The 27,234-nt window shown below is 43.0% G+C and overlaps 3 protein-coding genes and 1 long non-coding RNA gene across 7 annotated transcripts in view; 2 read left to right on the forward strand and 2 right to left on the reverse strand.

The window, feature by feature from the left end:
• The window catches only part of gja5a (gap junction protein, alpha 5a), a gene marked incomplete at its 3' end in the record, with an annotated part of 24,539 nt that extends 18,203 nt beyond the window's left edge, over positions 1 to 6,336 (forward strand). Inside the window, exons 1-2 of one of the 2 annotated variants that reach the window (XM_079357864.1) lie at positions 3,848 to 4,053; positions 5,113 to 6,336. In XM_079357864.1, the coding sequence (XP_079213990.1) occupies positions 5,203 to 6,336 (1,134 nt within the window). In that variant the 5' untranslated portion in view covers positions 3,848 to 4,053; positions 5,113 to 5,202. Of the gene's footprint in view, positions 1 to 3,847; positions 4,054 to 5,112 lie in introns of those variants that run through there. The other variant, XM_079357865.1, reaches the window with a different exon arrangement.
• LOC306832853 lies at positions 4,817 to 9,746 on the reverse strand. The gene is made up of 3 exons (XR_013780275.1): positions 9,679 to 9,746; positions 6,236 to 6,357; positions 4,817 to 4,949 (listed from the first exon to the last, which is right to left on the reverse strand). It is a non-coding gene; the product is annotated as an uncharacterized lncRNA (long non-coding RNA).
• acp6 (acid phosphatase 6, lysophosphatidic) lies at positions 8,940 to 16,184 on the forward strand. 2 transcript variants are annotated; one of them, XM_079357855.1, is made up of 12 exons: positions 8,940 to 9,225; positions 9,661 to 9,735; positions 11,433 to 11,658; positions 11,752 to 11,880; positions 12,663 to 12,793; positions 12,939 to 13,018; positions 13,236 to 13,326; positions 13,490 to 13,622; positions 14,384 to 14,484; positions 14,590 to 14,682; positions 14,763 to 14,928; positions 15,013 to 16,184. In XM_079357855.1, exons 3-12 carry the CDS (start codon positions 11,440 to 11,442, stop codon positions 15,145 to 15,147), a joined length of 1,278 nt encoding a protein of 425 aa, XP_079213981.1. In that variant the 5' UTR covers positions 8,940 to 9,225; positions 9,661 to 9,735; positions 11,433 to 11,439; the 3' UTR covers positions 15,148 to 16,184. The 2 variants fall into 2 exon arrangements, with proteins under 2 accessions (XP_079213981.1, XP_079213982.1); XM_079357856.1 differs by lacking the exon at positions 8,940 to 9,225 and adding an exon at positions 9,245 to 9,537.
• A 349-nt stretch (positions 16,185 to 16,533) lies between these two features.
• The window catches only part of bcl9 (BCL9 transcription coactivator), a 28,036-nt gene continuing 17,335 nt past the window's right edge, over positions 16,534 to 27,234 (reverse strand). For both annotated transcript variants that reach the window (XM_079357853.1, XM_079357854.1), the window contains 8 exons: positions 26,529 to 27,011; positions 24,363 to 24,676; positions 23,439 to 23,546; positions 23,108 to 23,294; positions 22,068 to 22,164; positions 19,783 to 21,964; positions 19,029 to 19,301; positions 16,534 to 18,893 (listed from right to left, as the gene is read on the reverse strand). In XM_079357853.1, coding sequence (XP_079213979.1) covers positions 17,854 to 18,893; positions 19,029 to 19,301; positions 19,783 to 21,964; positions 22,068 to 22,164; positions 23,108 to 23,294; positions 23,439 to 23,546; positions 24,363 to 24,676; positions 26,529 to 26,815 — 4,488 coding nt within the window. In that variant the 5' untranslated portion in view covers positions 26,816 to 27,011 and the 3' untranslated portion in view covers positions 16,534 to 17,853. The remainder of the gene's footprint in view (positions 18,894 to 19,028; positions 19,302 to 19,782; positions 21,965 to 22,067; positions 22,165 to 23,107; positions 23,295 to 23,438; positions 23,547 to 24,362; positions 24,677 to 26,528; positions 27,012 to 27,234) is intronic.

Raw genomic sequence — 27,234 nt, forward strand, 5'->3', positions numbered from 1 at the left:
GGAACTCTAACTCACTAACAATAAAAAATTAACAAGCTAATCTCCCGTGGAGATTTGTATAATGAGACCTCATATTAAAAGACAAAAGATTACAGGCTGACATGTTGAGTGATATTTTTGTTGTTTTAAAGTAACGATTAACTTAATTGATCAAAAACATAACAGATCAAATTAAGCCAAACATGCAATCCACCATCTTCCCCAGAAATAGCAACTGTTCAGGAATCTGAATCAGGAGTATGTTAGTCAGAATTTTCCTCCATGAAGCACCTTGCAGCTGTCCTATCTGACAGCTCCACTGTAATGCAGCTAAACAATAGATCATACCAGGGCTGTGGGTCTGTGTACAATAGTGGGCAGATGAAGAGCCATGTAAGGTAGCAGGCAGCACATCGGCCCGCCGCCTTCTATTGCTGTGACTGATATATGGTGGCCGAGGTCCATGCTGGTCTGTTGGTGGTGGCAACAGGTGACCCACATAAGTGGGAAATATTCTCCCTCTCATCCCGCATCAGATCCACTCTGTAGGTCACTCTCTCTCACCCCTCCACCAGGCCACTACTGCTAAACTTAAACACGCTCATCCTTGATCGTAATCCTGACCCTCTTGGGAACATTGCACACGCCACCACCCCTGCAGACCTGCACATAAACAGCTGCTGCAGTGCAGACTGTGATTGACCCTTAACGTGTCAAAATTCAGATTTAAGCCCATGATTTGAATTCAACACACTTCACATCAGCAGATATATTTGCCAGTCCTTCTGATCAGATAATTACAACTTTTTACTCCCATCTATCACTCTGTTGTTTAGAAAATCGCCTCATGAAACAGCTTCATCACCCAGAGAGTAAAAATAACAATGGCTAAGCTGAATAACTGCAGACTGGGTATGTTTGGCATCCTGCATGCAGCTCTGTTGATGTAAACTGAGACTGATGACAATTTTGTATTGGTAGAGCTGTTGTCTGGTTGGTCTGACATTTTCCTAATGCTCCACTGTGGCTTTTCCACTAAGATGCTGGAGATCCTTTTTTGGGTGATGTGGTTTAAACGAGTAAATTAGTGGTTTTAATTTTATTTTAGCAGCATTGGGGGTCATAATGTTTGTGGCTTTTGCTGACAAAACTTTTTTTTTTTTAAATTTACCAGATACTGTACGGATAAATGAGATCAGCTAATGAAGTCATAGCATCTATGACTTAAAGGGATAAAGACGTCCTTTACAGGCCTATTAAATTTGGCTCCCAAGAACTTTTTTCGACATCAACAACTTGTCCCTCTAGATTGTGTCACATACTGAAGACATTTTTCTTTTATAGAAAATGGCTTACAATGTTTTACATCTCAATAAAAACTATGACTAAGATTTCCAGGATTTTGGATTTTTCTTTATCCTTGTGTTGAGTTCCTTGTCGAATGTACCTAATTTCCAGCAGTATTCTGACAATACAATGAGGACTACAGACATAGCCACATGTTTACTTTACCTCCACATAGTCTAAACATGCCCTGTTCAATGGAAGAAAGCCATGAAAATGTACATCCTGGCAGCTAATTGTCCCGAGTGTTTATGAGGACAAAGCAGAGCATGCACTGAATCTTGCTCCTCTATTAGGGTCCAGAGGCTGTCAAACACGGCTCTGTGCTGATGAAAGGTGAAGATCACTGACGGTGAGTTTAAATCAACCCTGCCCCCTGCTGTTCCTGACCTGGGGATACACTTAAGAGGGGGAGACCAGGGTGGTGTTAAGAGACAATGGAAAAAACATAGACAAAAGAGTCTAGTATCTAGAATCAATGGTTCAACCGGAGAGGAGAGATCAATTTAATTTTTATATTTTAAGCCTCTTATATGTTCTGAAGGTCTGTTTTTCTGGAAGTAGAAAATAAAGTCTACAACCAAATTATAGGGTCATCTAAATCTACATCCATTGTTGTTTTTTTTGCCATCATGGATGGATGGATGGATTGAGATGCTGCCTCAATCCTCAAGATCCTCAGATTTTTGAATCTGACTCACTGCCCGCTAAAGCGACACTGAAGTTGTTGCAGCAGACTGGAGGAATTACTGTTGTGTTGCAGCACAGCGAGAACATGCAGCATTTTATTATTGTTGCTCTGCAGCAGCCATCTCTGCACACTGATGCTTTTTTGTAACTGATATTTCTCCCTGCACTCCTCTGAGCCTACTGGCTGTTGTCCAGAACAACTCAGTGTCAATGCATGCGCGTCTGACTTTAAAGTAAAATAGAGCCACATTTGGTAAGACCAGCAGAGAGGTGGTGAAATAAGTGTTTTATCCACACAAACTCACAAGGAAAGAGAGCGCTCAGAGAGAAATAACTCATAACATAAAAAATACTCAATTTGTATAGTTTACTGTCTGAATAGCTCTAAGTTAAATTGTCCATAACTTTTCCATTACTCTGCCACAGAGATTATCAAAAAAATATGCCATGTTGGTCTACAGGGAATCAGGAGCGCAGGTATGATAAGCAAAACGGCAAAGAAGTTCACTGGAGGAGCTCTGGCTGGAACCTCACTGTCCCATAAACACCCCACTCCTTTTAATGTCTTGTTCCTTTTGTCCTTCGGAAATCATATTGTTTGAGATTACTTCCTCTGAGAATAAGAAGAGGAAGTCAGGGGAAGGAGACACAGACTCAGAAGGTTACTTTTCCACTGTGCAAAGAAGAAAAGCTTCCATTCCCATAGAAGACCCATGGAAGTGAGTTTTTATACTGTATTACTTTATGACCACAATTCTACACAGTAAATACAAAGTACTGTTGTGTTGTGTTAGGCTACAGAGAATTTCTACTTTGGTACTTTGTATGTCAATCCATTTGCCTTTAAAGTAGAATATTTATGGTCCACAGAGGATAATTCCTCCTGGCTTTGGTTACATCTACTTCTCCAACACGAACAGGATGAACAAGCCCTAAAGCATGTATTTCCACTCAGGAGGACTTGTATCAATTTGTCATTTTGCCATGCTGTTTACATAATGAAGTCATTGACTAAAAAGCAGCAAAACCTCAGCTAGCTTGAACCGTAGGCCTACTGTTAAGTAATAATTGGCTGGTCAGCATGCTAACAAGCTAAAATAAGATGGGAAAGATGGTAAACAACCAGTTGAACGTTAGCATGTTAGCATTAGCTGTTACTGTTACCATGTTAGTGTGCAAGCTAAGGCACAGCAGTGCTCTCAGCCTTATTCTTTAGGGTTGCTTCATGCTTGTCTACAGAGATGATAATAGCGAGATTATAATGTGGCATATCTCAAAAAGAATTGTTTGAAAAATTAGCCTACTTTTCATGAGGTTTTTGCTTATGACAGAATATTTCACTGACATAGCTTCTAAATGATCTTAATATCACTGTGTTTCAACAGGAGTTTATTGCCTTCCAACTCAACCATGTTGACTGTTGATGATGTTTAAACACGTGGATGCATTTATTGGGACAAATTAAAATTATGTTCTTTACGTGACCTTGACTTTGACCAGTACTCTGTCTGTGAGAAAAAGTGTTTTCAGGATTATCTGATAAAACATGGCGGTTGTAATATGTACACCCTGCTATTGTGCTGGCTGGACTTTTGACTCCCTTCCTCATCCAGCTCACTGCCTGTTTGTGATTTATTTTCTGTAAAGATCATCAACTTTACCTGAGGGCAGCTTTTGGCAAGCTCCCTGAGTGGAACAAGGACCCTTATCACAAATTAATGATCCAAGTGTCAGACCACAAACTCCCACATGTTGTCAAGAGGCTATTTTGCTCTCATCTCTCCCTGCTTTACAGATAAAGAACACAACACCCTGATTTTCCCTTTTATTGCCTTATATATACTTCGCAGAAGCACTAAGGGAGGGGGAGAGACGGACAGAAGGACAAATGGTCATGGTCATTTAGACTCTCTCTCTCTCTCTCTCACTTCGGCATAACCAGCGTCAGTATCAGTAAGGCGTTCAAAACCCTGCACAATGGGAATAACTTATTATGGAAGCGCCGGCTCATGGATCACACTCAGAGGAACATGAAGGATGGTAAGAAGGAGTTTTAACTCCTTTTTTGGCTTTTTTTTTTAACATACAGTGATTGTAGAGATTATACTGTATATCCTACCTTGCTCGCCATTAAAATAACAGTTTGTGTTAAGGCGCAGCTTCTGAGGAATGTATACGTTTTATAAAAGGGCAGCAGCTATGTATATTTGACGTGTTGAAAAAAGCCCTGTCAAACTGTTACTTTCAGCTATCCATATTTGAATTCTATAACTCAGCTTTGATGTCTAATTGCATAGAAAAAGCTTGCAGTATGCATACTTAGCTACACAGAACCCATAGAAGTCAGAGGTTACCCCTGGATGAAGTTTGATGGTCTTTTGTAACCCCTTAGTGACATGGGTCATTTATTGCACCCATAAAGCGGTCTGCTGAAATGCCTTATAGGGTCTTTCTTAGCTGAGACTTGCCGGCCTTTCACTGCCATGTTTGGGTCTCGCTAATGCCATAGTCAAGAGGTGAAGAGATGGAGAGATGTGATTGACAGATAGGTTCAGATCTGCAGTGTGTGGGAGGTTTTCTCCACAGAGGACAGAGGACATCAAAGCAGTTGTTGTGTCATTTAGAGTGAAAGTGCTGGTGATGGTCCAGAGGCGAGATGAGGCCAGGTCACACAGCATTCAGAGGACAGAGTCTCCTGGCTTTGACTTGCCCTGTGGTGGCCTGTTCGCCCCTCTGTCTGTTTTTCCTACAGAGCTCGGAGCCAGACATAGGGAATGTAGACACACATTTTAACATTTTCAAGGATTTTTCTGAAAAGACCTCTTTATTTACTTTAGCATGACTCCTGAACTTCCTCTCTTGGACTCTGTCTCTGACCGTTTCTCTCCCTCTGGTGGGAAAATTGTTGTTCTCATGCCAGCGCCCAGCGTCCAGTCCTGAAGCAATTCACAGACAGAGAAGCTATTTTTATGCATATTATACCACCCACACACCCACCCACACACACACACACAGGTCATTTCATCATCAGAGGACCTAAAGCTTTCTGTGACTGATAGTGTACTTTTTTTCCCCTCCCCTCTTTTGTCTCCATCTCAGTGACCTCATCCTCTAACTCCTAGTTCCCCTCTTCATCTCCTCCGTCCCCAGTCTTCGTGTCTCAGGTGTGTGTTTGCGCTGTGAGCAGTGATGGGGGACTGGAGTCTCCTTGGGAATTTCCTAGAGGAGGTCCAGGAACACTCTACCTCTGTTGGGAAGGTCTGGCTCACTGTCCTCTTCATCTTCCGCATCCTGGTGCTCGGAACGGCGGCAGAGTCATCTTGGGGCGACGAGCAGAGTGACTTCCTGTGCGACACCCAACAGCCTGGTTGCACCAACGTCTGTTATGATAGCGCCTTCCCTATTGCCCACATCCGTTACTGGGTGCTGCAGATTGTTTTTGTCTCCACACCTTCACTAATCTACATGGGCCACGCCATGCACACAGTGCGCAGGGAGGAGAAGGAGCGGAGGAGGGAGCAAGAGGAGAGGGAGGCACGAGGGGAAGGTGGAGGAGATCTGGAGGGGGAGAAGGAGTACCTCCAGCAGAAGGTGAGCATTAGAGCAACGAATATAGATGCAGGTGGTCGTGTTCGCCTCAGAGGAGCGCTGCTGCAAACGTACATGTTGAGCATCGTGATCCGCACAGTGATGGAGGTGACTTTTATCGTGGTGCAGTATCTGATTTACGGAATTTTTCTTAAAGCGCTGTATCTTTGCAAGGCCTGGCCATGTCCAAATCCGGTAAACTGCTATATGTCCCGGCCCACAGAGAAGAATGTCTTCATCATCTTCATGCTGGTGGTGGCTGGTGTGTCCCTTGTCCTCTCTGTGCTGGAGCTCTATCACCTCAGCTGGAAGAGCATGAGGAGGTGTGTACGCAACAAGATGATACAAAGGAACAGCCAAAAAGCCGTGACAGTGGCTGTGTCTGCGCCTTTAGAGCCCAACAGTCCCCCTAGGGCCTTGGCCTCCTGCACCCCACCCCCTGATTTCAGCCAGTGCCTGGCAGCCCCGACCCCCATGACCTCTCATCCCTTCAACAACAGGATGGCGCTGCAGCAGAACTCAGTCAACTTAGCCACCGAGCGGCATCATAGCTGCGACAACTTGGAGGACGAGGAAGACTTCCTGAGGATCAGATATGACCAGGGGCCTGCAGAGCTTTCCAACACTTACTCACCATCGCCTCAGCTGCACTCCGGCTTCGTAAGGGAGAAACGCCGAATGAGCAAGAACAGTGGGAGCAGTAGTCGAGCTCGCCAAGATGACCTGGCAGTATAGACTCAGAGCCAGGACGTGAGGCTGTCAAAGGAAGGGAAGGGACAAAGAGATCAGTTTATAAGACGCAAAAAGGTGCCAGAACATGACTGCACAGGCTAAAGATGCAAACCACCACTGAAGCCAGGCACTTGAATACAGAAAGGGGAAGAAGTCCATTCTAAGTGGAAACACTGTGATCTGTGTGTGGACATTGCAAACTTGACATCCGTTAAATCTTTGATAGATAATGTGTGTGAACCAGTACGTCTTGAAAACTTATAACCAAAATGCAAAAGAAAAAATATATATATTTTGAAAACCGAGACCAGGGTAACAGATGTGATACCAAAATATTGTAAATTTTATGTTTTGGTTAACAGTATAAGCCAAAGAGTAAGATGTGATTTGTAGAGATTAGAGGTGCAGAGACTATTTCCTCATGAGCAAAATACAAAAATAATTTAAACTATTTCATCCAGTTATAGTTACAAAGATATAAAAGATAGATTTTACAAATCAGGGATTTGCCGTTCATATGCAGTAGATGTAAAGAATCCTTTTATGCAGTAAATGTTTTTTAGTGAGTCGAGGTAAAGTGCCTTACAAAGGAGGAGCAATAATTTCACATCTTACATTTTTCAAAAGGCTATGGCAAATACTGTGACTATAAACAAAGCCATATTTTGCTTTTTCAGACTGTTAAAACGGGTCAATGGCCATAAAATGTAACACAATAATCTCATCACACCAGTGTGTTACCTTATTTAGAAGTTATATAATTCACAGGATGATTTGTGTGCAGCACTGATGAGAGAATGTAGCCTGTTTCAGGATTTTCCTTTTGAAAGGGATTCAATGGAAAAGAGAAAAAAGAGCTCCTGCTTGGACACAGCTATGAAGAGATCCAGCCACTGGGTGGCAGCATTGCACTTAAATGTTTTAGTTTCTTTCCTTGAGCCATTGTGTAAATATTCAGTTTGTCCCTATGCAATGTATGATTCTGGTGATATCGTTGAATGTATTTTATTCCATTTCTGGTGTCTCATTATAACTCTTTGCAGATTAATATTACATGTTAGTATGACATCGCCATACACCCAGCCTGCCCTATCACACACTGTAGTTTTTATGTTGTTGTTCATTTCACACAGACCTGTATGCAATAATTGTCACTTTCCAGTCAAGTCATTAAATCAACCGTACAATCTGTTTTGTTGTCCTCAAGGTGTGTTATCCATTCAAGTACTCCCAGATCTTTCTGCTTTTCAGATATTAAGATTTTTGCATGCTACTGAGGTGTTGTGTTGAATATAGAACAGAGTAGCTAACACTGGGTTAAGAACATCAGAATCTATGTGAAGCAAATAAAAGAAAAACCAGATTTTATTACGATTGAGGAACATGTTTAAGTGAAGGGTGTCTTGCATTTTTTTAGATCAGTGTCATCTCGCCATTTGCATTTTTTCCAGTCTGTTCTCGGAAAGAAAGGACCTGCGGGAGACATGCTGGGAAGAGATGAACAGTATAATGAACAGTATTTACACAAACACAGACTGTCACAACATCTCTGCCAGGAAGCTGAGCGGATGACATCCAACAATTTGGTCTGTCTCAAGCTGAGGAGCTGAAAACAGTTGGTGCTGCCATTTTGTCTGTTTGTAACAGATCTGATTCAACTAAAAAGATACTCCAAATAGTTTTTAATATATTTTGAGTATTTTGAATCCATGATGATGACTTCACTATTCAATAAAATATTTTGTCATGAGAGGAGGTGAGGTAATGAGTCCGTACAGGTCAAATTCCTTGTCTTATATTACAAATACAGAAAACATCCTGGATTTTATATTTGTCAGGTGTCAATTTTAAGTCTATTAACTCAACTCAACTCAGCTTTATTTATCTAGCACCTTTCATGCATAAAACATGCAGCCCAAAGTGCTTCACAGAAGAAAAGAGCACAGAATATAACACACAGAATGCCAATTATTTGTATTGACAAAAACAAAAACAAAAAAATTAATAATAATTATATATATATAAAAAACGTTCTTGTCCAGATTGAAGTATTTAATTGGAATATAATAATCTTATTCTTTAATTTTTTGGGGGATAAGTTGGCCGTAGCAACATATTTCCTATGTTTTCATGCATAATATTGAATCAGTTGCAGTTTTATTGGATTTTTTAGAGTCCAAAATGTCACTCTGGAATTTTATGAAGAAATAAATAAAAATGAGATGTGATAAAAGGTAACCGTATAAGCAAATAAACGTTTTTTAATTCCTAAAAATTAAGTAAAACATTATATGACTACATTTACCATAAATAATTATATATGCATAATCGGCATACAAATTCTGAATTTTCAAATTATTGTTTTACTTTAAACAAGATAGTTGGCTTTGAACTTAATTATGTTTGTCTAGATTTAAAAAAAATCTTAAATCTTAAACGAATTCATTTTAAAAAGTATAAGAAAAGTATTATTATGTAAGAAATAATTTCTGTTTGGATTGCTCAATAATCAAGTTGCATAAAAAAACATGTTGTTTACTTCAGAAAGCTGTATGAAGCATCGCATATTACTTACTCCATCTTTGTTATGTAAAGTTTCGGCAGCGACACTCACACCCTGAGTAGGGCACGAGTGCACTTGATGCTCTTATCCTCCACCGCAAATCGTTATGAGGAAGAAGAAAGTCCGGCTCTAATCAGGATGCTGGGAAATGTAGTCATTTTTTGCTAGCGTTCACCTTTACTCATATTGTAAAGTGGCCTCTATTGCCCTACAGTTCCCAACATGTCTGCGACAGCAGCAAGAGTTGCCGAATGACAAGTGAATTTGGCATTTATTTAACGCTCTGTATTTTCATCTGAAGAGACAGCCAAGAACTTCGTTTGCGGAAAGTAAGCGGTTTGTTTGTAGTTTTTTCATCCGTAGCTAACAGTTAGCTCAGTTTACATGGTACAGTAAGCTACAGTAGAAAGAGTTAATGCTAGCCGTGTGTCAAAAACTGGTTTCATAACGTGCTAAAGTTGTCAATCGGTCCATGTTGAACGACTTGAGTCATACCTGTCGGTTAACCTGGGGTTCTAGATGTGTGAATAGCCTTTATCTTTAAGTCCTATCATAGCGAAGTAGAATAGAGTCGCCTACATTTCACAACAACGAAGCTTTTGAATGGGGACACTGATAATGTTTCATTTCGCCCCCTGAAGGTCTCGTTGCAGCAGTGCTCCCTCTGTTAGCCTTTCTCTGCTCTGTCACAATGTCAGTCTCGTCTTACACAAGTTATCACACCAACTATTTGAGGGTCTTTTTCTCCCATCTACTTTTTGCAGGTGTTAGCTGTGCCTTACCTCTACTACTGGAGTCTGCTGCTGCATCAGGAAGTTTAATTGTACACGTTCAGGAAGGTAAGTAAAGTCTTAATATGTATAATGTATTTGTCAAATATTAATTATTGCCAGATCTATTCATAATTAGCCAGGAAATATTAAAACAATCTGTGAATAAATGCCATATCAAGACATTTTCTTCACCTATGTGTTCCTAAAGGGGTCTTACAACACTTCCAATTCAACTCCTCCTGAAAGTTTGACAGCTCAGAACCTTATTGGTAAAAAAAAAAAAAAAAAATGTTAACCTCGGTCTAAGGCAAGGCAAGTTAGTTTCTATAGCACAACAAGGCAATTCATAGTGCTTCACACAAGACACCAAAAGCATCATGACAGGGAAGAAAAGAAAAATGAAAACAGTAGCTTGTGAGGAATCACACTGAGTCTTTCAGGATACTGAATCCTGTGCAAGCCTTTGTTTTACACAAAATCCACTCCTTGTTGGATAAACAGCAATGCTGACTTTCGTGCCTTAAAAGTAACTTCATTTGTTTTATTTTAATATACTAGTTAAAATTGTGCTCCACAGTGTCAGACGTTTAGGTCTGAGTTTACATCAGTGTAGAGGCTGGGGGGTCGTGAGACACGCAGGGAGGTCTTGAGATGACTTCTATAACCAAATAGACATTTTAAATTACAAACATACTAACTAGCCATCACATTTAAAATAAAACTACACTGGAGACAGTGCTGTGCAGCTGCACCCTCTTTTGGAGGATGAATTTCTTGTTTCATCAACCCAGCCTCTGCCTCCTGCAAGAACATGTATCAAATTGCAACTAAAATAAAACCTAATACTGGTGCATGATATTTGTGCTGGAAAATTGCAATACCAGGTCTTTAATGTCTACAGATAGAAGCTCGCAAAAACGTCACAGTGACATCCGGCTTACCAAGACCTCCTGCTTTGATTTACAGATTTGACCAGATATGATGCATTTGGCATGAAAGGCTAAATTACCTGATGCATTCATGCAGCAATCTCAGACTTTTCTTGTGAAGGAATTTATTCCCAGATTGGCTAACTATCTGAAATAATTCCCTGATTCAATTGGGAATGTTCTCACCTAACCAGAGTTAACCACCAGGCTCTGAGAAACATTTAATTGATCCAACCATGATTCACTTAAACAAGAAAGAAACTGTTAAGAAACTTAACAAAAGAGAAAATGCCAGCTGAAAGAAGCTGTTAGGAAGCATTGTTGTTATTCTATCGGTTGATCAATTGTTGGTTTGGTTCAGAAAAAGAGACAAATGCTGACCAGTATTTCTCTAAAGACGACATCTTTAGATGTTTTACTTTTGTTGACAACAACAAAAAGGATCTGCAGGCCTTTCTTTGACCTGGCTCTTTGTCTGCTCCTCTTTGTTTAAAGGTTCTCTGTTGTAAGGGTTCAGCTGGTTTCAGTTAGCAGTACATCATAATAAACTGAATAAACGTTGTGTTTTTTCATTTTAAACATTGGTCCACTCGAATAAAGCTTTTTTGGATGTGCATTCATCTGACACCTCCAGGCCACCGTACTATCACGCTGCATGAATGTGTCAAAGTACTCATCAGAAAACTGAGATTGTTCTTTTTTACTCTTCATTTAACAGACAATAACAATGACCGATCAATCAATGAAACAATAATAATAAATCCTCCTCACCTTCTATGAACCATAATGCACTTCGTATGTATTCTAACACATTTTGTCTTACTTCGTTTACAGCACCATCATGAGGTACCTTTGGCCCAAAGTGTGTGCTTTAGGTTCAATGTCAGCGGCTTTCGGTTCGCTCCTGTTGTCCGAGGAGAACACTGAACCAGACCGTGCTACACTGAGCAGCTGCTCCGCTGACACAGAGAAAAGCTCTGCCTATGAACTGAAGCTGGTCCAAGTCTTGTTCCGTCATGGTGCTCGAACGCCACTGAAGTCCATACCTGATGTGATGGAGGTAAAACCTTTTTTTTTGTTTTGTTTGGTTCTGAACTCGTTTGGTGTTTGATTAAAAGATGTGACAAACATAATGTATAATGTCTCTTCAAAGGTCCAGTGGGTTCCAACTCTATTAAGCCCTCCTGCACACTGCCACATCAACTATGTGGTGACAGATCTTAATGGTGGTCCCAAGCCCCCGGCCCCTATAGAAGACAACTATCGGAAGAACATACTGGCTGTGAGTAGGTGTGTTTATGTCGTTGAGATTGCAGTCCTTAATGAGAAGTGTTGCAGGGATATATTCAGGTGCGGACACGACCAAAGTTGTGTTCTGTGGGTGTGATAATAACTACAAATTAAAGTGAACTGGCTCATGTTATTCTATTTTGGTGTACCTTTGCCAGAGCTCGGATATTGTGCAATCAAACATTGTTTACTTCAATGACGGTCATCAATAATATCAGTTACTCATGTGGCTTTTCTGCTGTGACAACTTTATATCTGCTGTGGTTAAATATCTGTAGTGTAAATGTCATTAGGGTAACTGTGTATAAACAATATGTACAAAGTCATTTCTGATAAGATAATTTAAGTATGTCAAGATATTCTGTGTGCGAAATGAGTTGAGGATTTGGAAGTTACTTTGCCCATTTGTTCAGATAGATCGCCTCCCTCTAGTGGCCACTTGGATTAATTACAAAGCTGCGCAGATGTCACTAAAGCTGTTCCTTTCATTCACCTTCTCCCTTGTCGTGTGGTTGAAGTGTGTGTAGAGCTTTCCAGTAAGATACGGTGTCCTGTTTGGCACCCGCGGTGTCCATGGAGATGAAAGTTCCCTGTGCAGAGTTAGCTGTTTTGAGAGAGAATGAGAGAGAGGTTTACGGCTCCGGATTTAGCTCAGAAAAAAAAAAAATCCCACAATATGGGCTACTGCCACCCTTGTTCTCTGACTTTGGCAAGTGTGCGTCTTTTCGGCCACATCTGTGAGTTAAAGTTGATCTTGTTCGACACACTTGACAGGGTGGCTCGTTCCCCGGTCAGCTGACCACAGTGGGCATGCAGCAGCTGTACGAGCTGGGCAAGAGGCTGAGGCGGAGATACGTCGAGGAGACTCATTTCCTCAACTCCACATTTAGCCCAGCCGAGGTCTAGTAAGTAGTGCACTTTAAGTGACAAAAACACTTCTTTTAATCCACAATTGCTGTACATTGAGTTGAAGAGTGCCGTTACAAACGATATCAGACTTTACTATTTTCTAGCTGGCTGCCCTCAGTGACCTATTTTTTCCATTTTTAGTGTGCGCTCCACTAACATTGTGAGGACCATTGAATCTGCCAAATGCCTGGTAGCAGGGCTCTTCCAGCAAAAAGAAAAAGGTAGGGTTTGCATCCATCCATATATGTGTGTGTGTGTGTGTGTGTGTGTGTGTGTGTGTGTGTGTGTGTGTGTGTGTGTGTGTGTGTGTGTGTGTGTGTGTGTGTGTGTGTGTGTGTGTGTGTGTGTGTGTGTGTGTGTGTGTGTGTGTGTGTGTGTGTGTGTGTGGTATGTATTCCATTCTGGGTCTTGTCTAATCTTTTTTTTCTGCTCCACTAGAAGACCCTGTGCCAATATTTACAACAGAGGCAGAATCTGAAATCCTGTATCCTAACTACCATGGATGCAAGCTGCTCAAAATCCTTGGCAGGTATGTAGAGGAAATTTGCCTCAAACATCCTGTGCACTTGCTCCACAAAACTGGAGAATTTAATCATGTGCTGTGCAAAATTATAAGCCGGGCTGAGCCGACTCTGACAGGTTGTCACTGTGTGTCTGTGTTTTGTGCCCGACAATGTTTGTTTTCCTCACAGCCACCGCTGGGCAGAGTCGTCCACTCTGCCAGACATTGCAGCAGACCTGCAGAGAATCCAGAGCGCGCTGGGCATCGCTGCTCACCAGCACGTAGACTTCATCCTCATTAGGGACGACATGGTTGCCAGAGAGGTGACAGTACTGCATCATGATTCACCACAAGCTATCAGAAAACATACCACTGGAATCAACACTGAGCCTCAGCCGAGGCGACAGCTAGCTGTTTGCTCTGTGGGATGAAGTTCCATAATATAGCATCACCTCATCATCAAGTATCCAGAGGTTAAAGAGCAAAACAAGCAGAATCTGGATTTTAGAGTGTCAGTGTTTACTCATTGCAGTAATTGAAGATGTGTGGGTTTTTTTAAAATTAATTTCCCATTTGATTCATGATTTAATTGATTTTAACTCTAAAGAGTTGTTATTGTGTATGATGGAATTTGCCTTTAGGGGAGAGAGACTGAGATCCTTGTTGTGCTTCGTCGAATCAGGAGGGTAATATTCCACTTCAGAGGGGATTCCCAAGACAGTTTTTGTTTTTCCCTCATCAGCCAAATTCAGAAGCCCCACCTAACGTTTCTTATCTGTTTAACAAGTCATTCTAAAACGTCACAGAAATGAGAGCAACACACGTCTGAGTCAGTACAGCTGTTATCCAATTAAACAAAAAAAACAAAACAGAAAGCTGTGAGAACATTACTATATCGAGGCTTAAAATTGACTCCCTCTTCTCTGTCAGTTGCAAAAAAAATAAGACCACCTGAGAAAACAACTGATCAAAGGAGAAGCAGCGTTTTTTTCCAAATATAAAAATCAGCTCTGAAAAAAAACAAAAAACAACCTTAGGTCAAGAATAATATTTGATACCGTGTTAAATCTCTGCACATTGACAGACACATGGCCTGCCCTGTCCACCAGCGCTGGACACCTGGAGGAATAAAGTGGAGCAGAGAGCTGTGGACATGATCTGTCATGTGTACGAACCCAGCAAAAGGTTTGAATACACAAATACAACGGTTTATCAGCCACAGTGAGGAAACGTTACCTCACTCTTAAGGTTTGAGTTCAACATTTCAACATTGCGGGTTCTTTTTGTCAGTTTGAACTTGCAGCTGTGCGTGGGTCCCCTTCTGCACACATTGTTATCCAACATAGACGAGAAACTGCAGGGTACCTCCTCAGAGCTGAACAGGTAGGACACTTAGCGCAGTATTGTGATGTGCACATACTCGTTTGAATTAGTTTCATTTTTTGAATTCTTCTCTCAAACAGAAAGCTGTTTTTGTACTCTGCACACGATACCACTTTGATTCCCTGTCTGATGGCTCTGGGGGTCTTTGACATGCAATGGCCACCTTACGCTGCTGATCTCACACTGGAGCTTTACCAACACCATCAGACCAGCCAGGCCTTCGTTAAAGTGTCATACACAGGCAAGGTAGGGGCCACACTGCTTATATATCAATGTTAGTTAATAGTCCATTTCCTGATGTTTGACTCTACAATGCTTGTCTTTCTGCAGGATCTACTCATACCTGGCTGTAGTGGGCTCTACTGCCCCCTGGAGGAGTTCAAACAGGTCCTCTCAGGATACTCGCTGAGCTCTGAACATTATAAGTCACTCTGTAATAACACAGAGGGCTTGACGAAACCATAAACCTGCAACAGAGCAGCACAACACCGACCGTTTCTATCACTCATCATGTTTTTCCATCCTCACTTCTCACTCCATCCAGCAACCAGCGGTCATCATACCTCACAGGCACACTTTAGCAGGAGAAACTGTTTTTATGCACACATCATGGATTACGGCCTCTTTTAAATATTGCTTAGTTTACATCACTCGTTTGGTTTATGATTGAACATGTGTTACCATGGCAATAAATTGTGTCATATAGATAATTAATTGCAGTTTGACATGTTTTGAAGGATTTTGCTCCACAGTACATGCTTTACATCCAATGCTGCTTGGATAGAGATAAATGACTTAATGATAAAGGCCGGAGATGTTAATGTTTCTCTATTGTTGACAAATCTCAAAAACTGAGAGTATAAGCCTCTTGAAGAAGATATCATTTTCTAAAAATGGCTAAACCAATAACTCCTTCTGGAGTCATTTGTCTGGGACGATTTTTAGTGTTACATTTACACTTTGCTTTTCAAAGATTTTTTTGGGGACTTCATTTGTTAGGAGAGATGCTCTATAGATATACAGTAAGTGTATGTTGATGGGGGGTGGGAGTGATATGCACCAAACAGCTTCAGGTTTGGAAGTTGAACTTGCAACTAGTGCAAGGAGGAGTGTGGCCTCTTTTTATCTATTCCTGCATCTTAATACTGGTACATTTACTCAGTTTGGATTTGTTTACAACAGATCTGTAATGTTCTACCATTTCATTCCTCAGGGGAGTACTTCTAAATGAATGTGCTGTATTACATGTTAATGACCAACTGGGAACAGCAAGTAGATTGAACTTTAGTAAAAAGTTGAATGTTTTCATAACTGTGCCGAAAGGGATCAAATCTGTGGCACTTCTGAGAAGTGAAATATTAGGATGGCTTATTGTGGGGATAAGACTACAGTGATTATAAACTGAGGGGTATGGTTTTACCATAAAACATTCAGGAGTAACTTGCTTCTTCAAACTTTATGGGTTTAAATTGGTAAAGAATAAATAATGATATTCAAATTTGTCTCTTGGCTGTTTTTTACCGAGCTCTGTACTCATCAGCTAAATCCAAACATTAAACATGTAAGGAAAGCAAAGTCGGCAGAGAAACGATCAAATGCATTTACTTGCTTGGATATATATCTGAGATACGGCGTCCTCTGATAGCTCTCAGTAAGTACCTGGTACTACAGCATGTCAACTTTACAGTGCTTCTGGTTTTGCCTTTCTCTCTTTGTTCAAGGTAAATGTGGCTAAGCTGGTCTGACACGAACAATGACAAAGACACCACCTGTCCCCATAAGGGACTAGATGTGAATAGTCTAGAGCCATGTGGACACACATGCACGCACACACACGCCATAGACAACATGTATATACCAAAACAATATCTTTTATTTGTAGTCCATCACCACAGCCCTGGTAGGCTATTTTTGCACCAAAGCCAATGGAGAAACACATGACAAGCTTATACAATAGAGAAAGAGAGGAAGTCAACTGGATGGTAAGCAGTACGCGTTTTACATTTGTGTCTCTCTTTGGACACCACACCTGTCTTACTAAATTTAACCCAATCTACCTAGCTCTAGTTCTATAATACCTGGCATACCTGCTGTGCCACTCCTGTCGCAATTTGCTGACCTTTTGGGGGATTATTGCTGTGGGAATGATTATTACCCAGAGTCAACAAGAGTCAAAACAAAACAGGAACACAACAGGAACAAGAAGAACACACATAGCACATCTGGGTATTAGCAGTATTAATCACGCTTGGGCGAAAGTTGAGTCCTGAAAGAAGGATCCTCACACTAAATGTGTTGCTCTCAATGGTAAAAATAGAGAAAGAAGACGCTCTCTGCAGACGGTCCATGTTTGTGCTTTTTTTAATAATACTATTATCTTAATGAGGTCATAGTTTGGTTTGTTATACACTGGAGTTACAAAGGAAATTAAAATAGACTAAAATTCGAATAGCCCACCAATGGTAAACAGTACAGTATTTTTAGGGGGCGTTCCTCCCCCAATGAAAGTTGGGTAAGAGGAGTTGAGAGGTCACTGATAGAATGCCTATACAGACAGACACATACATACATACCACACAAACATACAGGTCTGTCAAGCACACACGCAGTCTCACACGTATATACTGTACAGAAACAGTCAAAACGATGGAGCGAGAGACAAAATGGAGTTCCACTAAAGTCTTCACAAAGCACAAATTCGTATTCCTTTCTCTTGTTTCACACCACTTTTGTGACAAATTTTGTTTTTTTGTTGTTTTTTTTTTTTTAATTTGAAAAAAGTAGACATATACTGAAGCATCTCCACGCTGACTTGTTAGGTTGATTCCTCTTTGATGTTGAAGTCGTCTTTATAGTCAGATAATCAAAAAACACAAGAACAGTTTGTTTGCGAAAATGATGCACAACAATCTCATACATTCTGAAGTTCATGAGTCAAAATTCAATGTTTTTGTGGCAAAAGTACTCCAATCTGGGCTTGTCCGAGTCTCCACTAGAAGAGTTCCCACAGGACATTACTATGTGACTGGTATGCTCCATTTTGTTCATATCTGGGTAAATCCTCCTCTACTATTATACTTCCTTTGTTTAAGTCCATTTGAGTTCTCTCTCCACAACAAGGGACCTTTGCTCCATCCTATGTACTGTCCATTGACATTCTAGATACAAGAATTAGAACATTCCAGGGCCTGGACTGAACCCCATGTCCATGTCACGCGGCCTCATCTGACCCCCCATCATCATTGTCTGCTGAGGGGGGCCACCCATGCCTTGCAGTGACATCATCATGTTAGGTGAGCCGCCAGGGCCTGGGTGGGCCATTTGTCTCCCCTGCATCATACCTCCTGGTCCCCCAGGGGACATCATCCGGTGTTGGGGTCCCATCATGCCTTGGCCCATAAATCCTGGTGGCCGCATAGAGTTGTGGCCAGGGTTGCCCATTGGCATGTCTTGAGGACCCATTCCCCCACCAGGGCCCCCTGGCATCCCCCCCATCCCCTGCATGGACATTCCCATCCTTGGTGGGCCGTCTCCCATCATGCCCTGCATGGGGAAGCCAGAGGGGTGTGGTGGTTTTCCCCCAGGGTTGTCTCCACCACCTCGAGGGAAATACGACAGAGTCTGGCTGGGCTTCTCTGACGGGATTATCCTGGACAGATCAAACTCAGGAATGCCTGACGCTCCCGGTCGCATCACCTCATGAAGGTCTGCATCACTGAATCCACCTTGCATGTTGTTGAACTCTGAACCTCCAGGAGTGTTGGGCTTGCACATAACCCCATCACCCCCACCTCCATGAGGCATGTTCCCCATCCTTCCACCCAAAGGCCCTCCCTCTCCCTGGAAGCCCATTGGATGTCCGGGGAAGCCCTGGGGACCAGGACCATTGTGCGGGGAGAAAGGTCCTTGCTGGGATGGGGACTGGGTGAGGGGGTATGGTTGACCTCGATGAGGATAACCCATGCGTCCCTGGGGCATCATTTGAGGGTTTCCCATAACGGGGTCTTGGGGATTTGGTGGTATCATCATGCCATGAGGCATCATGCCTGGACCCATGTTTGGAGCATTTGGAGAGGGCATCTGAGGGGGCATACCATGAGAGAGGGGCTGGGATCCCATTGGATTCATCCCCAGGGGGCTGAGTGCAGACATGGGTCCGGGGTTTCCTGGTCCCATCATACGAGGATTGCCTTGGTGATTCATTGCCATACCTGTAAGTGCAAAATAAACAGAAGTCATTATGGATTTAATTTCAATACACTGTGTATATATCTTGAGTTGCATGTTAAATGTAGGTTAAAATAGGTATGGATTTCAAAAGCTTAAAGATATTTCAGATTGCATACCATTGTTGTTCACTGATGGCAAGTTTGGGGAGCGGGCCGGGGGCGAGTCATCATCAGAGCTGGCGACAGTCTTTATGGCATCATGGTAGAGTGGGGTGGAGCTGGGCATTGCAAATTTGGACATGCGTGACATCATGATGGAGAGAGGATTCTGAGAAAGAGTTGGCTCAGGGGGGATGGTGTACGGACTGCCAGACGGGACATTGCCTGGGTGGGACATGGAGCCAGATGGAGCCCCTGATGAAGGAGGGACTGAGGGAGGACCATTACCACCTGGAAGAAAAAATGATGAGGAAGAGATGACACAAAACTGAGATAATAAAAGTCAGAGCATGAAACTTAATGTCTAGTAGTTTGTGTTAATCTGGGATCATGTATGCAACAGTATATGGTACTCTATGATTATTAGGATCAGAAACACATTGCCACAAGAGGGAGCCACTGGACCATAACCAATTCAACCCCACCCCTTATACAGATGTGTTGACTTGAATGAGTGTTAGATTTAACAGATAACCTTTTCTGTTATTGCATTTCCTTTTGTTTTTCGATTAGTTATCTAATATCTCAGAACTGAAAAGGGACAAAGTCATACAGTTAAAGATGGATATTTTCATGAGATCCGTCATTCAAATTGCAATACAAAAGATAAATAAATACAATAAATATAATAACTATCAACTAAGCAAAGATAAAGAAGAATCAGTAACATCTTCTGCTTAATACAGAAAGAAGCTGAAAAAAAACACTATACCTTGCTCCATGCCCCCCATCATGTTTGGTGAAGTGATACTGAGGGGAGGCTTGCCACCCTGAGGTGGTACTCCAGGACTCTGCATTGGTGGTTTTGGAGAGGAAGCCCATCCCGGAGAGGGGTTAGGAAGAGAAGGAGACCTCATATGAACCGGAGAAGCACCAGCTGAGCCCATCATGGAGTGGGGGGACTTCATGGGTGCTGACGACGGAGGAGCCGGAGGGGCATTGGGACCTGTGGGACCAGTGAGCATGCCAGCCAGCTGGGACGGTGTTTGAGGGGATTTCAGGTTTCCAGACGGAGAACCCATCATGGGGGACTGCACTTGCCTCAGAGGAGGCGATTTGAGTGGGTTGACACTGGGAGAGTTCCCGCCTCCTGCTTGGACATTCAAATCTGCTGGTTTTCGGCCTCTCTGACCTTGTGATGGTCCACCAGTAGAGGGAAGATGGTTCATACGGCCATTACCTCCTGTTGGTGTAGATCTGTGCTCTGGACCAAAGGCTGGGTCTGCATGTGGACCTCTCATTCCTCCAGGACCACCTGGAAAGGGCCGCCCAGGCCCCATGGGAAAGTCTCCAGGCTGCGTCTGCTCAGGGAAGGGAGGACCCTGCATGGGTCTTCCCTGAGGAACCATGTTCTCCATCGGTGGTCCTCCACCGCGCATTCTCATTATCTCGTCAGGACTCATGTTCATTGGGGCATCGCGTAGTTTTGAAGCGTGCATATGAGGCCCAGGTCCAGGCCCCATTCCAAACTCAGGTCCCATTTCCCTGCCCCCAATTCCCTGGAGCCTAGAGGAAGGACTCATAGGACCATCTCCGGGCATTCTGGGAAACATGCCCATACCATTGCCAGGTTCCATTCCTCCTCTTTGGTGACCCATCATCCTTTGCATGTCCATCATCATCCCTGGAGGGAGGCCCTTCTCTCCTCCCATACCTTGGTGAAACATTGCCTCTTGTACAGATTGAGGATTTGGGAAACGCTCACCTCGCCCACCAGGACCAGCAAACATTCCCCCAGGTCCTCCAGGGAAGCCTCGAGCATCGCCCATCCTGGGTGGCATATCATCAGGCCAGCCCATGCCAGGCCTCGGAGGTCCCTCCATTTCAGGGTTCATCATCCCAGAAAAGCTGGGCATCCTCTGCATATGTGGGGGCATTCCCCTGGGGCCAGGAACAGGCCCGGGGCCCATTCCCATGCGCTCCTGGTAGGGCTCTGGTGGACCACCTGGCCCTCCCCACATCTCCCCTGGACCCATCTGGTATGGAGGAGGGGGGCCTCGCATTATACCACGTGGACCATGGGGGTGCATCATCATGTCCGGAGGAAGAGGCCGATGTTGCAATTCTTGTTTCTTCCTCTTCTCTTCATAAAACTCCTGCTGCAGCTTCAACCAAGCTACCTGTTCTGGGGTCATCTGATCTCCATCTCCACAGCCCCCCGGACCCCCCATGTGTGCACCCATTTCATCTTGTGGAAACGGGGGCATGTCCCTGGGACCGTGGGGTGGGCCAAAGGGTGGACCTTGTGGACGTGGTCCTGGCCCACCTGGTGGTCCGAGGCTCTGAGACTGCGCCATCATAGCTTGTAGAGGGCCCTGCTCTGATCTTCGGGGTGCACCATCAGGGCCTCCGTCATGGGGTCCACCATGAGGCTGAGGGGGCCCAGGTGGTGGTGCATCACGGTCATCAGGAAAAAGCATGCGCTGAATATCTCGCAAGGTCTGCAGAGAGCGCTGGCGATGCTCCAACTGTTCTTGGGAAAGACCCTCTGTGTTGGCCTCCATGTTTAACAGCTCCTGGGCCAGTTGCTGCTGTTGTTGCTGCTGCTGTGGTGTCAGACCTGCTCCACCAGAACCTCCTCCCTGCCCTCCTTCAGCTACTGTTGGAGGGTTGAGGCCTGCCTCGGGTTGGGTAACAGGGGCCTGGTCAACCGGGGCACTATTGTTACCGGGGCTACTGCCAGGAAGATTTTTTGACTCCACGCCTGCAGAGGACGGCCCCTCCTGTGGAAGAACACCAGACTGGCTCCCCTGGTTTGAAGACTGGGATGGAGTTGGCTCTGACATGCCAGGTAAGGACTGCTTGGATCCAGGCTGGTGGGTTGGGTCTTGGGAATGGGATGGGGGCTGCTGGGGAGGCTTGGAGTCATTTCGGAGAGCGCTAGCTGCATTGTTCTTAAAATGGAGAGAAATAGAAAAAGGATGTATATACTGACACTTTCTCAACATATTTTAGTGCATGACAGTAGGTGTGCAATTATATTCCGTTTGTATTTACCAGGAGGAGGTGAGCTTTGTCCTTGCTGTTGGAGATGTTTTTCATGTGGAAGGCGATGATGTTTTCTGTGTGGCCAGTTAAAACCGAATCAGCTGCCCTGAGGACAAGAAGGCAGACAGTCAGATATCAGTCATCAGACACAATAAAAGTGTTTGTGCAGCAGCGTGTGTGAGTTTGGATGTGTATACTTGAGAGACCATGGGCTGGATGAATGAGTACTAGATGGGACCATGAAGGTAAATTCAAGGTCAATCGTCTGAGTAAACTCCTGCACACGTGCCTTCTACGGAGTATCCACATCTTTGATCTCTAACTCCAAACAGAGTGTTAATCTAAGTTGAGTTTGTGTTCCCACTGAGAAAAAACACTTGTGTTTATACACACAATGGATTTAGGCCATAGCTGCAAAGGTTTTGGCAAGAAACAGATGGGGCTGGGAAGCAAAAATCTCAGCTCAATACACACAAACAGCTTCAACAAACATCAAAGACAATAACAATCACTAATGAGGCAATTGACATTGTGAGTAACTTAATCAAAATTTTAAACGCATCTCAACAGAGGGTTTCTCTGTGGTTGTTTCACTTCTGTAGAACACAGTCTAAATATTGAGATTATTAAATAAGCCTGTCTACAGATAGATATTTAAAATAATAGGTAGAGATAAACCAGCTGATGTCAACTTAAAAGTTGAAATATCTTTACGTATACGCTGCCTGTTCTAAAAGGTAAAGTTGTCAAATTACATCTAGGTAATAATTAATCAATCTGTACTGTATATATTTGTATAGCGGTAAATCATAAGTAATACCTCCTGACACTTTACAGTAGAGCAGGTAGAAACACCACACTCATTGTAATGTTTGAATTGCCCCCCAGGGACAAATAACGTTTTTTGAATTGTTCAAGAAAAATAAAAAAGTAAAAAGACCTCACTTTTCGCTTAATAAAATGTATCATTCACAAAACTGAAGGTAAGTATCGAGGTATTTAAAGAACATTAGAAAGGAACAGAAACATGAACTTTTCCCCTTCCTTACTTGTTGGCCATTTCAGTTGTGAAGACATAGACGAGTTTTGAGCCCGGTTTCTGACCACCAGTGGGTTCCGTGGTGGAGCCCTGGCCTCCCAGTGTATTATGGGAGGGTGTTGAGGAGCGGCTGAGTCCGGTGTTGGAGGTAGAATGTGTGACAGAGTCCTGGGGCTTTAGGTCACTGGAGTTACAGTCTATAGTAATACAAGGAAAAAAAGCATGTTTTTGTAGGACCAACAGAAGCTCATGGGCAATGTAGTTCTACTAAAGCTGTCATAAGTCAAGTTGATCAACGGAGGGACTGGTACATGCTTGGATGCATGCGTTAAACCACTTACTGAAGAATCCTTTGTCATCTTCGTCACTTTCTCCCCCAGAGCACCAGTCAGCTCCACTGTACGGCTGCCTCTTCTCTGCCACACACATCCTCTTCACCCGGCTGCTGTCTGCACGCACACAAACACACACACACAGACACACAAATGAGTGACAACAAGGGCCTGCAAAGAGTATTTCTTTGAGTCTCTTCTTAAAACATTATTTTAAGAAAAAACATCCTTGTTTTACTTACATCTCTAATTTAGTTTTCTTTATTGTGCTTCTCTCCTCCATCCTTGTCTTTCGAAATATAATTTCTTAATTGCCCCCTTACTTGAATTGACTATTTTCTTTTAAAACCGCTGGATTGTAATAAATATCTCTTTGATTTTAAGACCTTTGTGAAGCAGCTTGGATTTTTAAAAGAGAAGAATCGAGAAGAATACATTTTTCAGAATTGCTTTACTGATCAGATCTTTAGGTAAACTATCCTATGCCACTAACTACCATACAGCACACGACTAAATAAGTTATACAGTGGCACTTCGTGTATTTTGTATTTACGCTTCATTGCATAACCAAGGGATTGTTTTGACACACAGAAAAATCTAAGATAAAGCATATCATGCCTCAAAGTCTGTCGGCCCACCGGGAAAATGCCCGGTTTCCTGGATTACCAGTCCAGCCATGATTTGCACATAAACACAAAACACAAGCACAACAGACACTGCAGTACCAACAACAAACAGAACCACAGCGGGAATTCTAATGCCAAATCTACAATGCCCCCCCCCCCACATACCGCATCTTTTAAAAAAAAAACACGAAAAAACAAATAGTGCCTAATAATTAGTCACTAAAAACATCACTTACTCGGGTATCTTTTACCTACCTAGGTTGATATTGTCACACCTCAAGATTTGCAGGAAAACCATGGTTCTTACCTTTTTCTTCACAGGTGGGTGTGCCGCCCTCTGGCTGTTCAAACGACTCCACTGAGGTGCTTCTCTCCCTTTTTACTTTAACCTTGGAGCTTTGGCCAGAGGTCAGGCCCTGCCCATTCTTCAGCCCCATGCCCCCTGCCACGTTTTGAGTCCCTTTGGCACCCAGGGTCTTGGCGTCGCAAGGGGAGGGCTGTGATTGGCTGCCAGTGCTCCCTGGTTTACTCTGATTGGGCATTTTAGAGTCCATCTGTGTGGCAGTGGAGGGGGACATAACGGGAGGTGAGCGTACCATGGCCTCCGTCTTGGGTTTAGGGCTGACAGAGAGAAAGAAGACATAAGATCAAAGACATATTTCATTACACCTCCCAAATACACTCAGAACAAAAGACTTCTTTGTTATTCAAAACATTGCAGAATGAATACAATATATTTTGAATTAAAATAAAAGGTATTTATGTGAATCTTAGATGCTACAACACATTCAGCAAACTTACAAAATGCTATATTTTGTCTTCCAAAATATATTTATGTACTTGTTTGACTTATAAAACATAAATAGCTGAGAGGAAAGGGGGAGCATCAGAAAAAAAAAATCTGGGGCTTGAAATCTAGGCAAAAATCAGAGGATGGAGGGGTTTCATACTCAGCTTGTCTGGTATCCACAAGCCCCCCACAATAAGATTTACCCATGATACCATCTGGTTTACCCATGACAACAATTAAGAGGAAGGACAGAAAATAAAATGTAATTATTCTTTTTTTCCCCCTTTTTCTTCCTTTGCATTTCCCCTAGCACAATTTGATTAAGTCATCCAGCAGTTGGCATGGAGTTTTTGTGAATTCAAGATTAGGTTAGCGGTACAAGAAAATTCCTTGCAGCTAAACAGTAAAACCTAGAGGAACAGACAGTAGAAAGGTGGGCCATCTACAAATGACTGCTGCTTACAAGTTTTGAGTTCAGTTCAGGCAAGCAGGACACATCCAACTGGCAGAGAACAGCCTTACCACACCCTAATCTCTGCTTCTCTCTCTCCTTCACAGACACACAAACACACTTGTACAAGTAGCATGAAACAAATGCCAACATGTCCAAAAAGCACAGCCGCAGCCTCGCACACTTCATGTACACACACACAGAATCCCTGTTAGCAGAAAAAAAAAGGCCAAAGCCAGAATTTTGGCAGTCCAGGCAGCAGTTTCCAGAGGCTCCAGAACCATGAGTCAGCAGGGAAAACCTCCAAGCTCAGTGCACTCTCTGACCCTGGAACAGCCCTGGATCAAAAGTCAAAACCTTTCAGGTAGAATAAAGACATGGTGAAGCTGATCTCAGGTCGGTATTATACTCAACCTCCATGTTTGCTCTTAACAGCACAGAAAGTAAATGTCCAAAGTGACTTGATAGGGTTTGTAAACATCTTAACCACACTGCATGGGACTCACCTCTGATCCCATTCATTATACATGCACACAGGAACAACTTGCCATGGCAGCAAAAAAACACACAAATAGTCAACACCAAAAACAATAATTTCATGGCGCGTTCATGGCATATTCGACACAATTTTACGCATTCGACCAATCAAAAGTGTGCATGTTAAGCAATACGAAAACATTCTGCAGAAACTGACCAAGCAACTATGTCCATAAATTCTTGGAATGATGTGTCATTTAATCACATCAATCTGTTTGAACAGAGGGATGACTGTCTGTGTCTGTTCTCTCTTCACAACTGTTGAATCAACACTGACACTCGGTGTTTATTCATTGGGACATTGTGTGAGGTTTCTAGAGTATTTTAAAACAGGTTAAAGTACGAGAGAGCATCTTGTAACTGTGAGACATTACTAAGTACTGAAGTCATCAGCTGTTAGTAGCACATAAAAACAATACCCTGATTAAAGCATTCACTGACACAAAGTAAAAAGTACAAAAGTTGTGCAGCTGTGAGAAAAAAAAGTGTTAAACAAGGAGCAGATGAGAATAAATGTCGACTCTCTGTGCAGTTGTGTAGCTGTTCAGAGAACGACTGAATTAAATGTATACATTTAATCAGCATCAGTCTTCGACTAATTAGGCTGTAAACGAGTGCTTGTTTAATACAATCACAGTCCTGCGTGACTAAAATAGCAGCAGATCTACAGGTTAACAGTGTGTGAATCCACTCACCTTTGTGTGTTGGTGGACGGAGAGTTCTTTAACCTATTGGAGTGCATTGAAGGGGCTCCCAGAACTACAGAACAGGGTGGAGTGATGAGCTGGTGAGGACTGCCTGTGTGTGAGAGAGGCGCTTTTGTGCGCACGTTCCTGGAGCCAGGAACTGGATTACCGATGTTGGAGAGGTTTCCCCGACCGTCCTTGGCCTCCTCTCGCTCTTTCTTCCCTCGCTCCTTCTTGTTGAAATGTGTCGCTGCTGTACCTGCCGCCGCTGGCCTCTCCTCTTGGACCTCCAACATCCTCTTTATGTCCTTGTATGTAGGTGAGGGTGTGGGCGCCTGTGTGTGCGTCAGTGTAAGTGAGTGTATGTGTGTATGTGTATGTGTGTGTGAGAGAAATTGTGTGAAAACAATAATAATATTCTTGGAGTTTCTTCTCGTTCAGAGTGTATTTCTTAAACTCCCCCAAGGGGGCTTTCAACGGCCCTCGGGCACACTGTGGAGAGAACAGAGGGGAGAAAAAGGACAAAACTGGTTAACAAAAGTGGAAAAGAGGGACCCAGTCCGAACACATTTAAAGAAACAAAACAGCTCCTTTTAATTCCAAGAAATCCACAAGTGTAGGCTTGAAAGGTGGCTTTTAAAAGTTGGAGATTTCGTCTTTTGTAGAGCTTTGGTCCACTTTAATCCATGTCAGCAGGATCGGATTCAAACAGGTC

The sequence above is a fragment of the Symphodus melops genome (assembly GCF_947650265.1).
Source record: "Symphodus melops genome assembly, chromosome: 12".
Classification (NCBI taxonomy): Eukaryota; Metazoa; Chordata; class Actinopteri; order Labriformes; family Labridae; genus Symphodus; species Symphodus melops.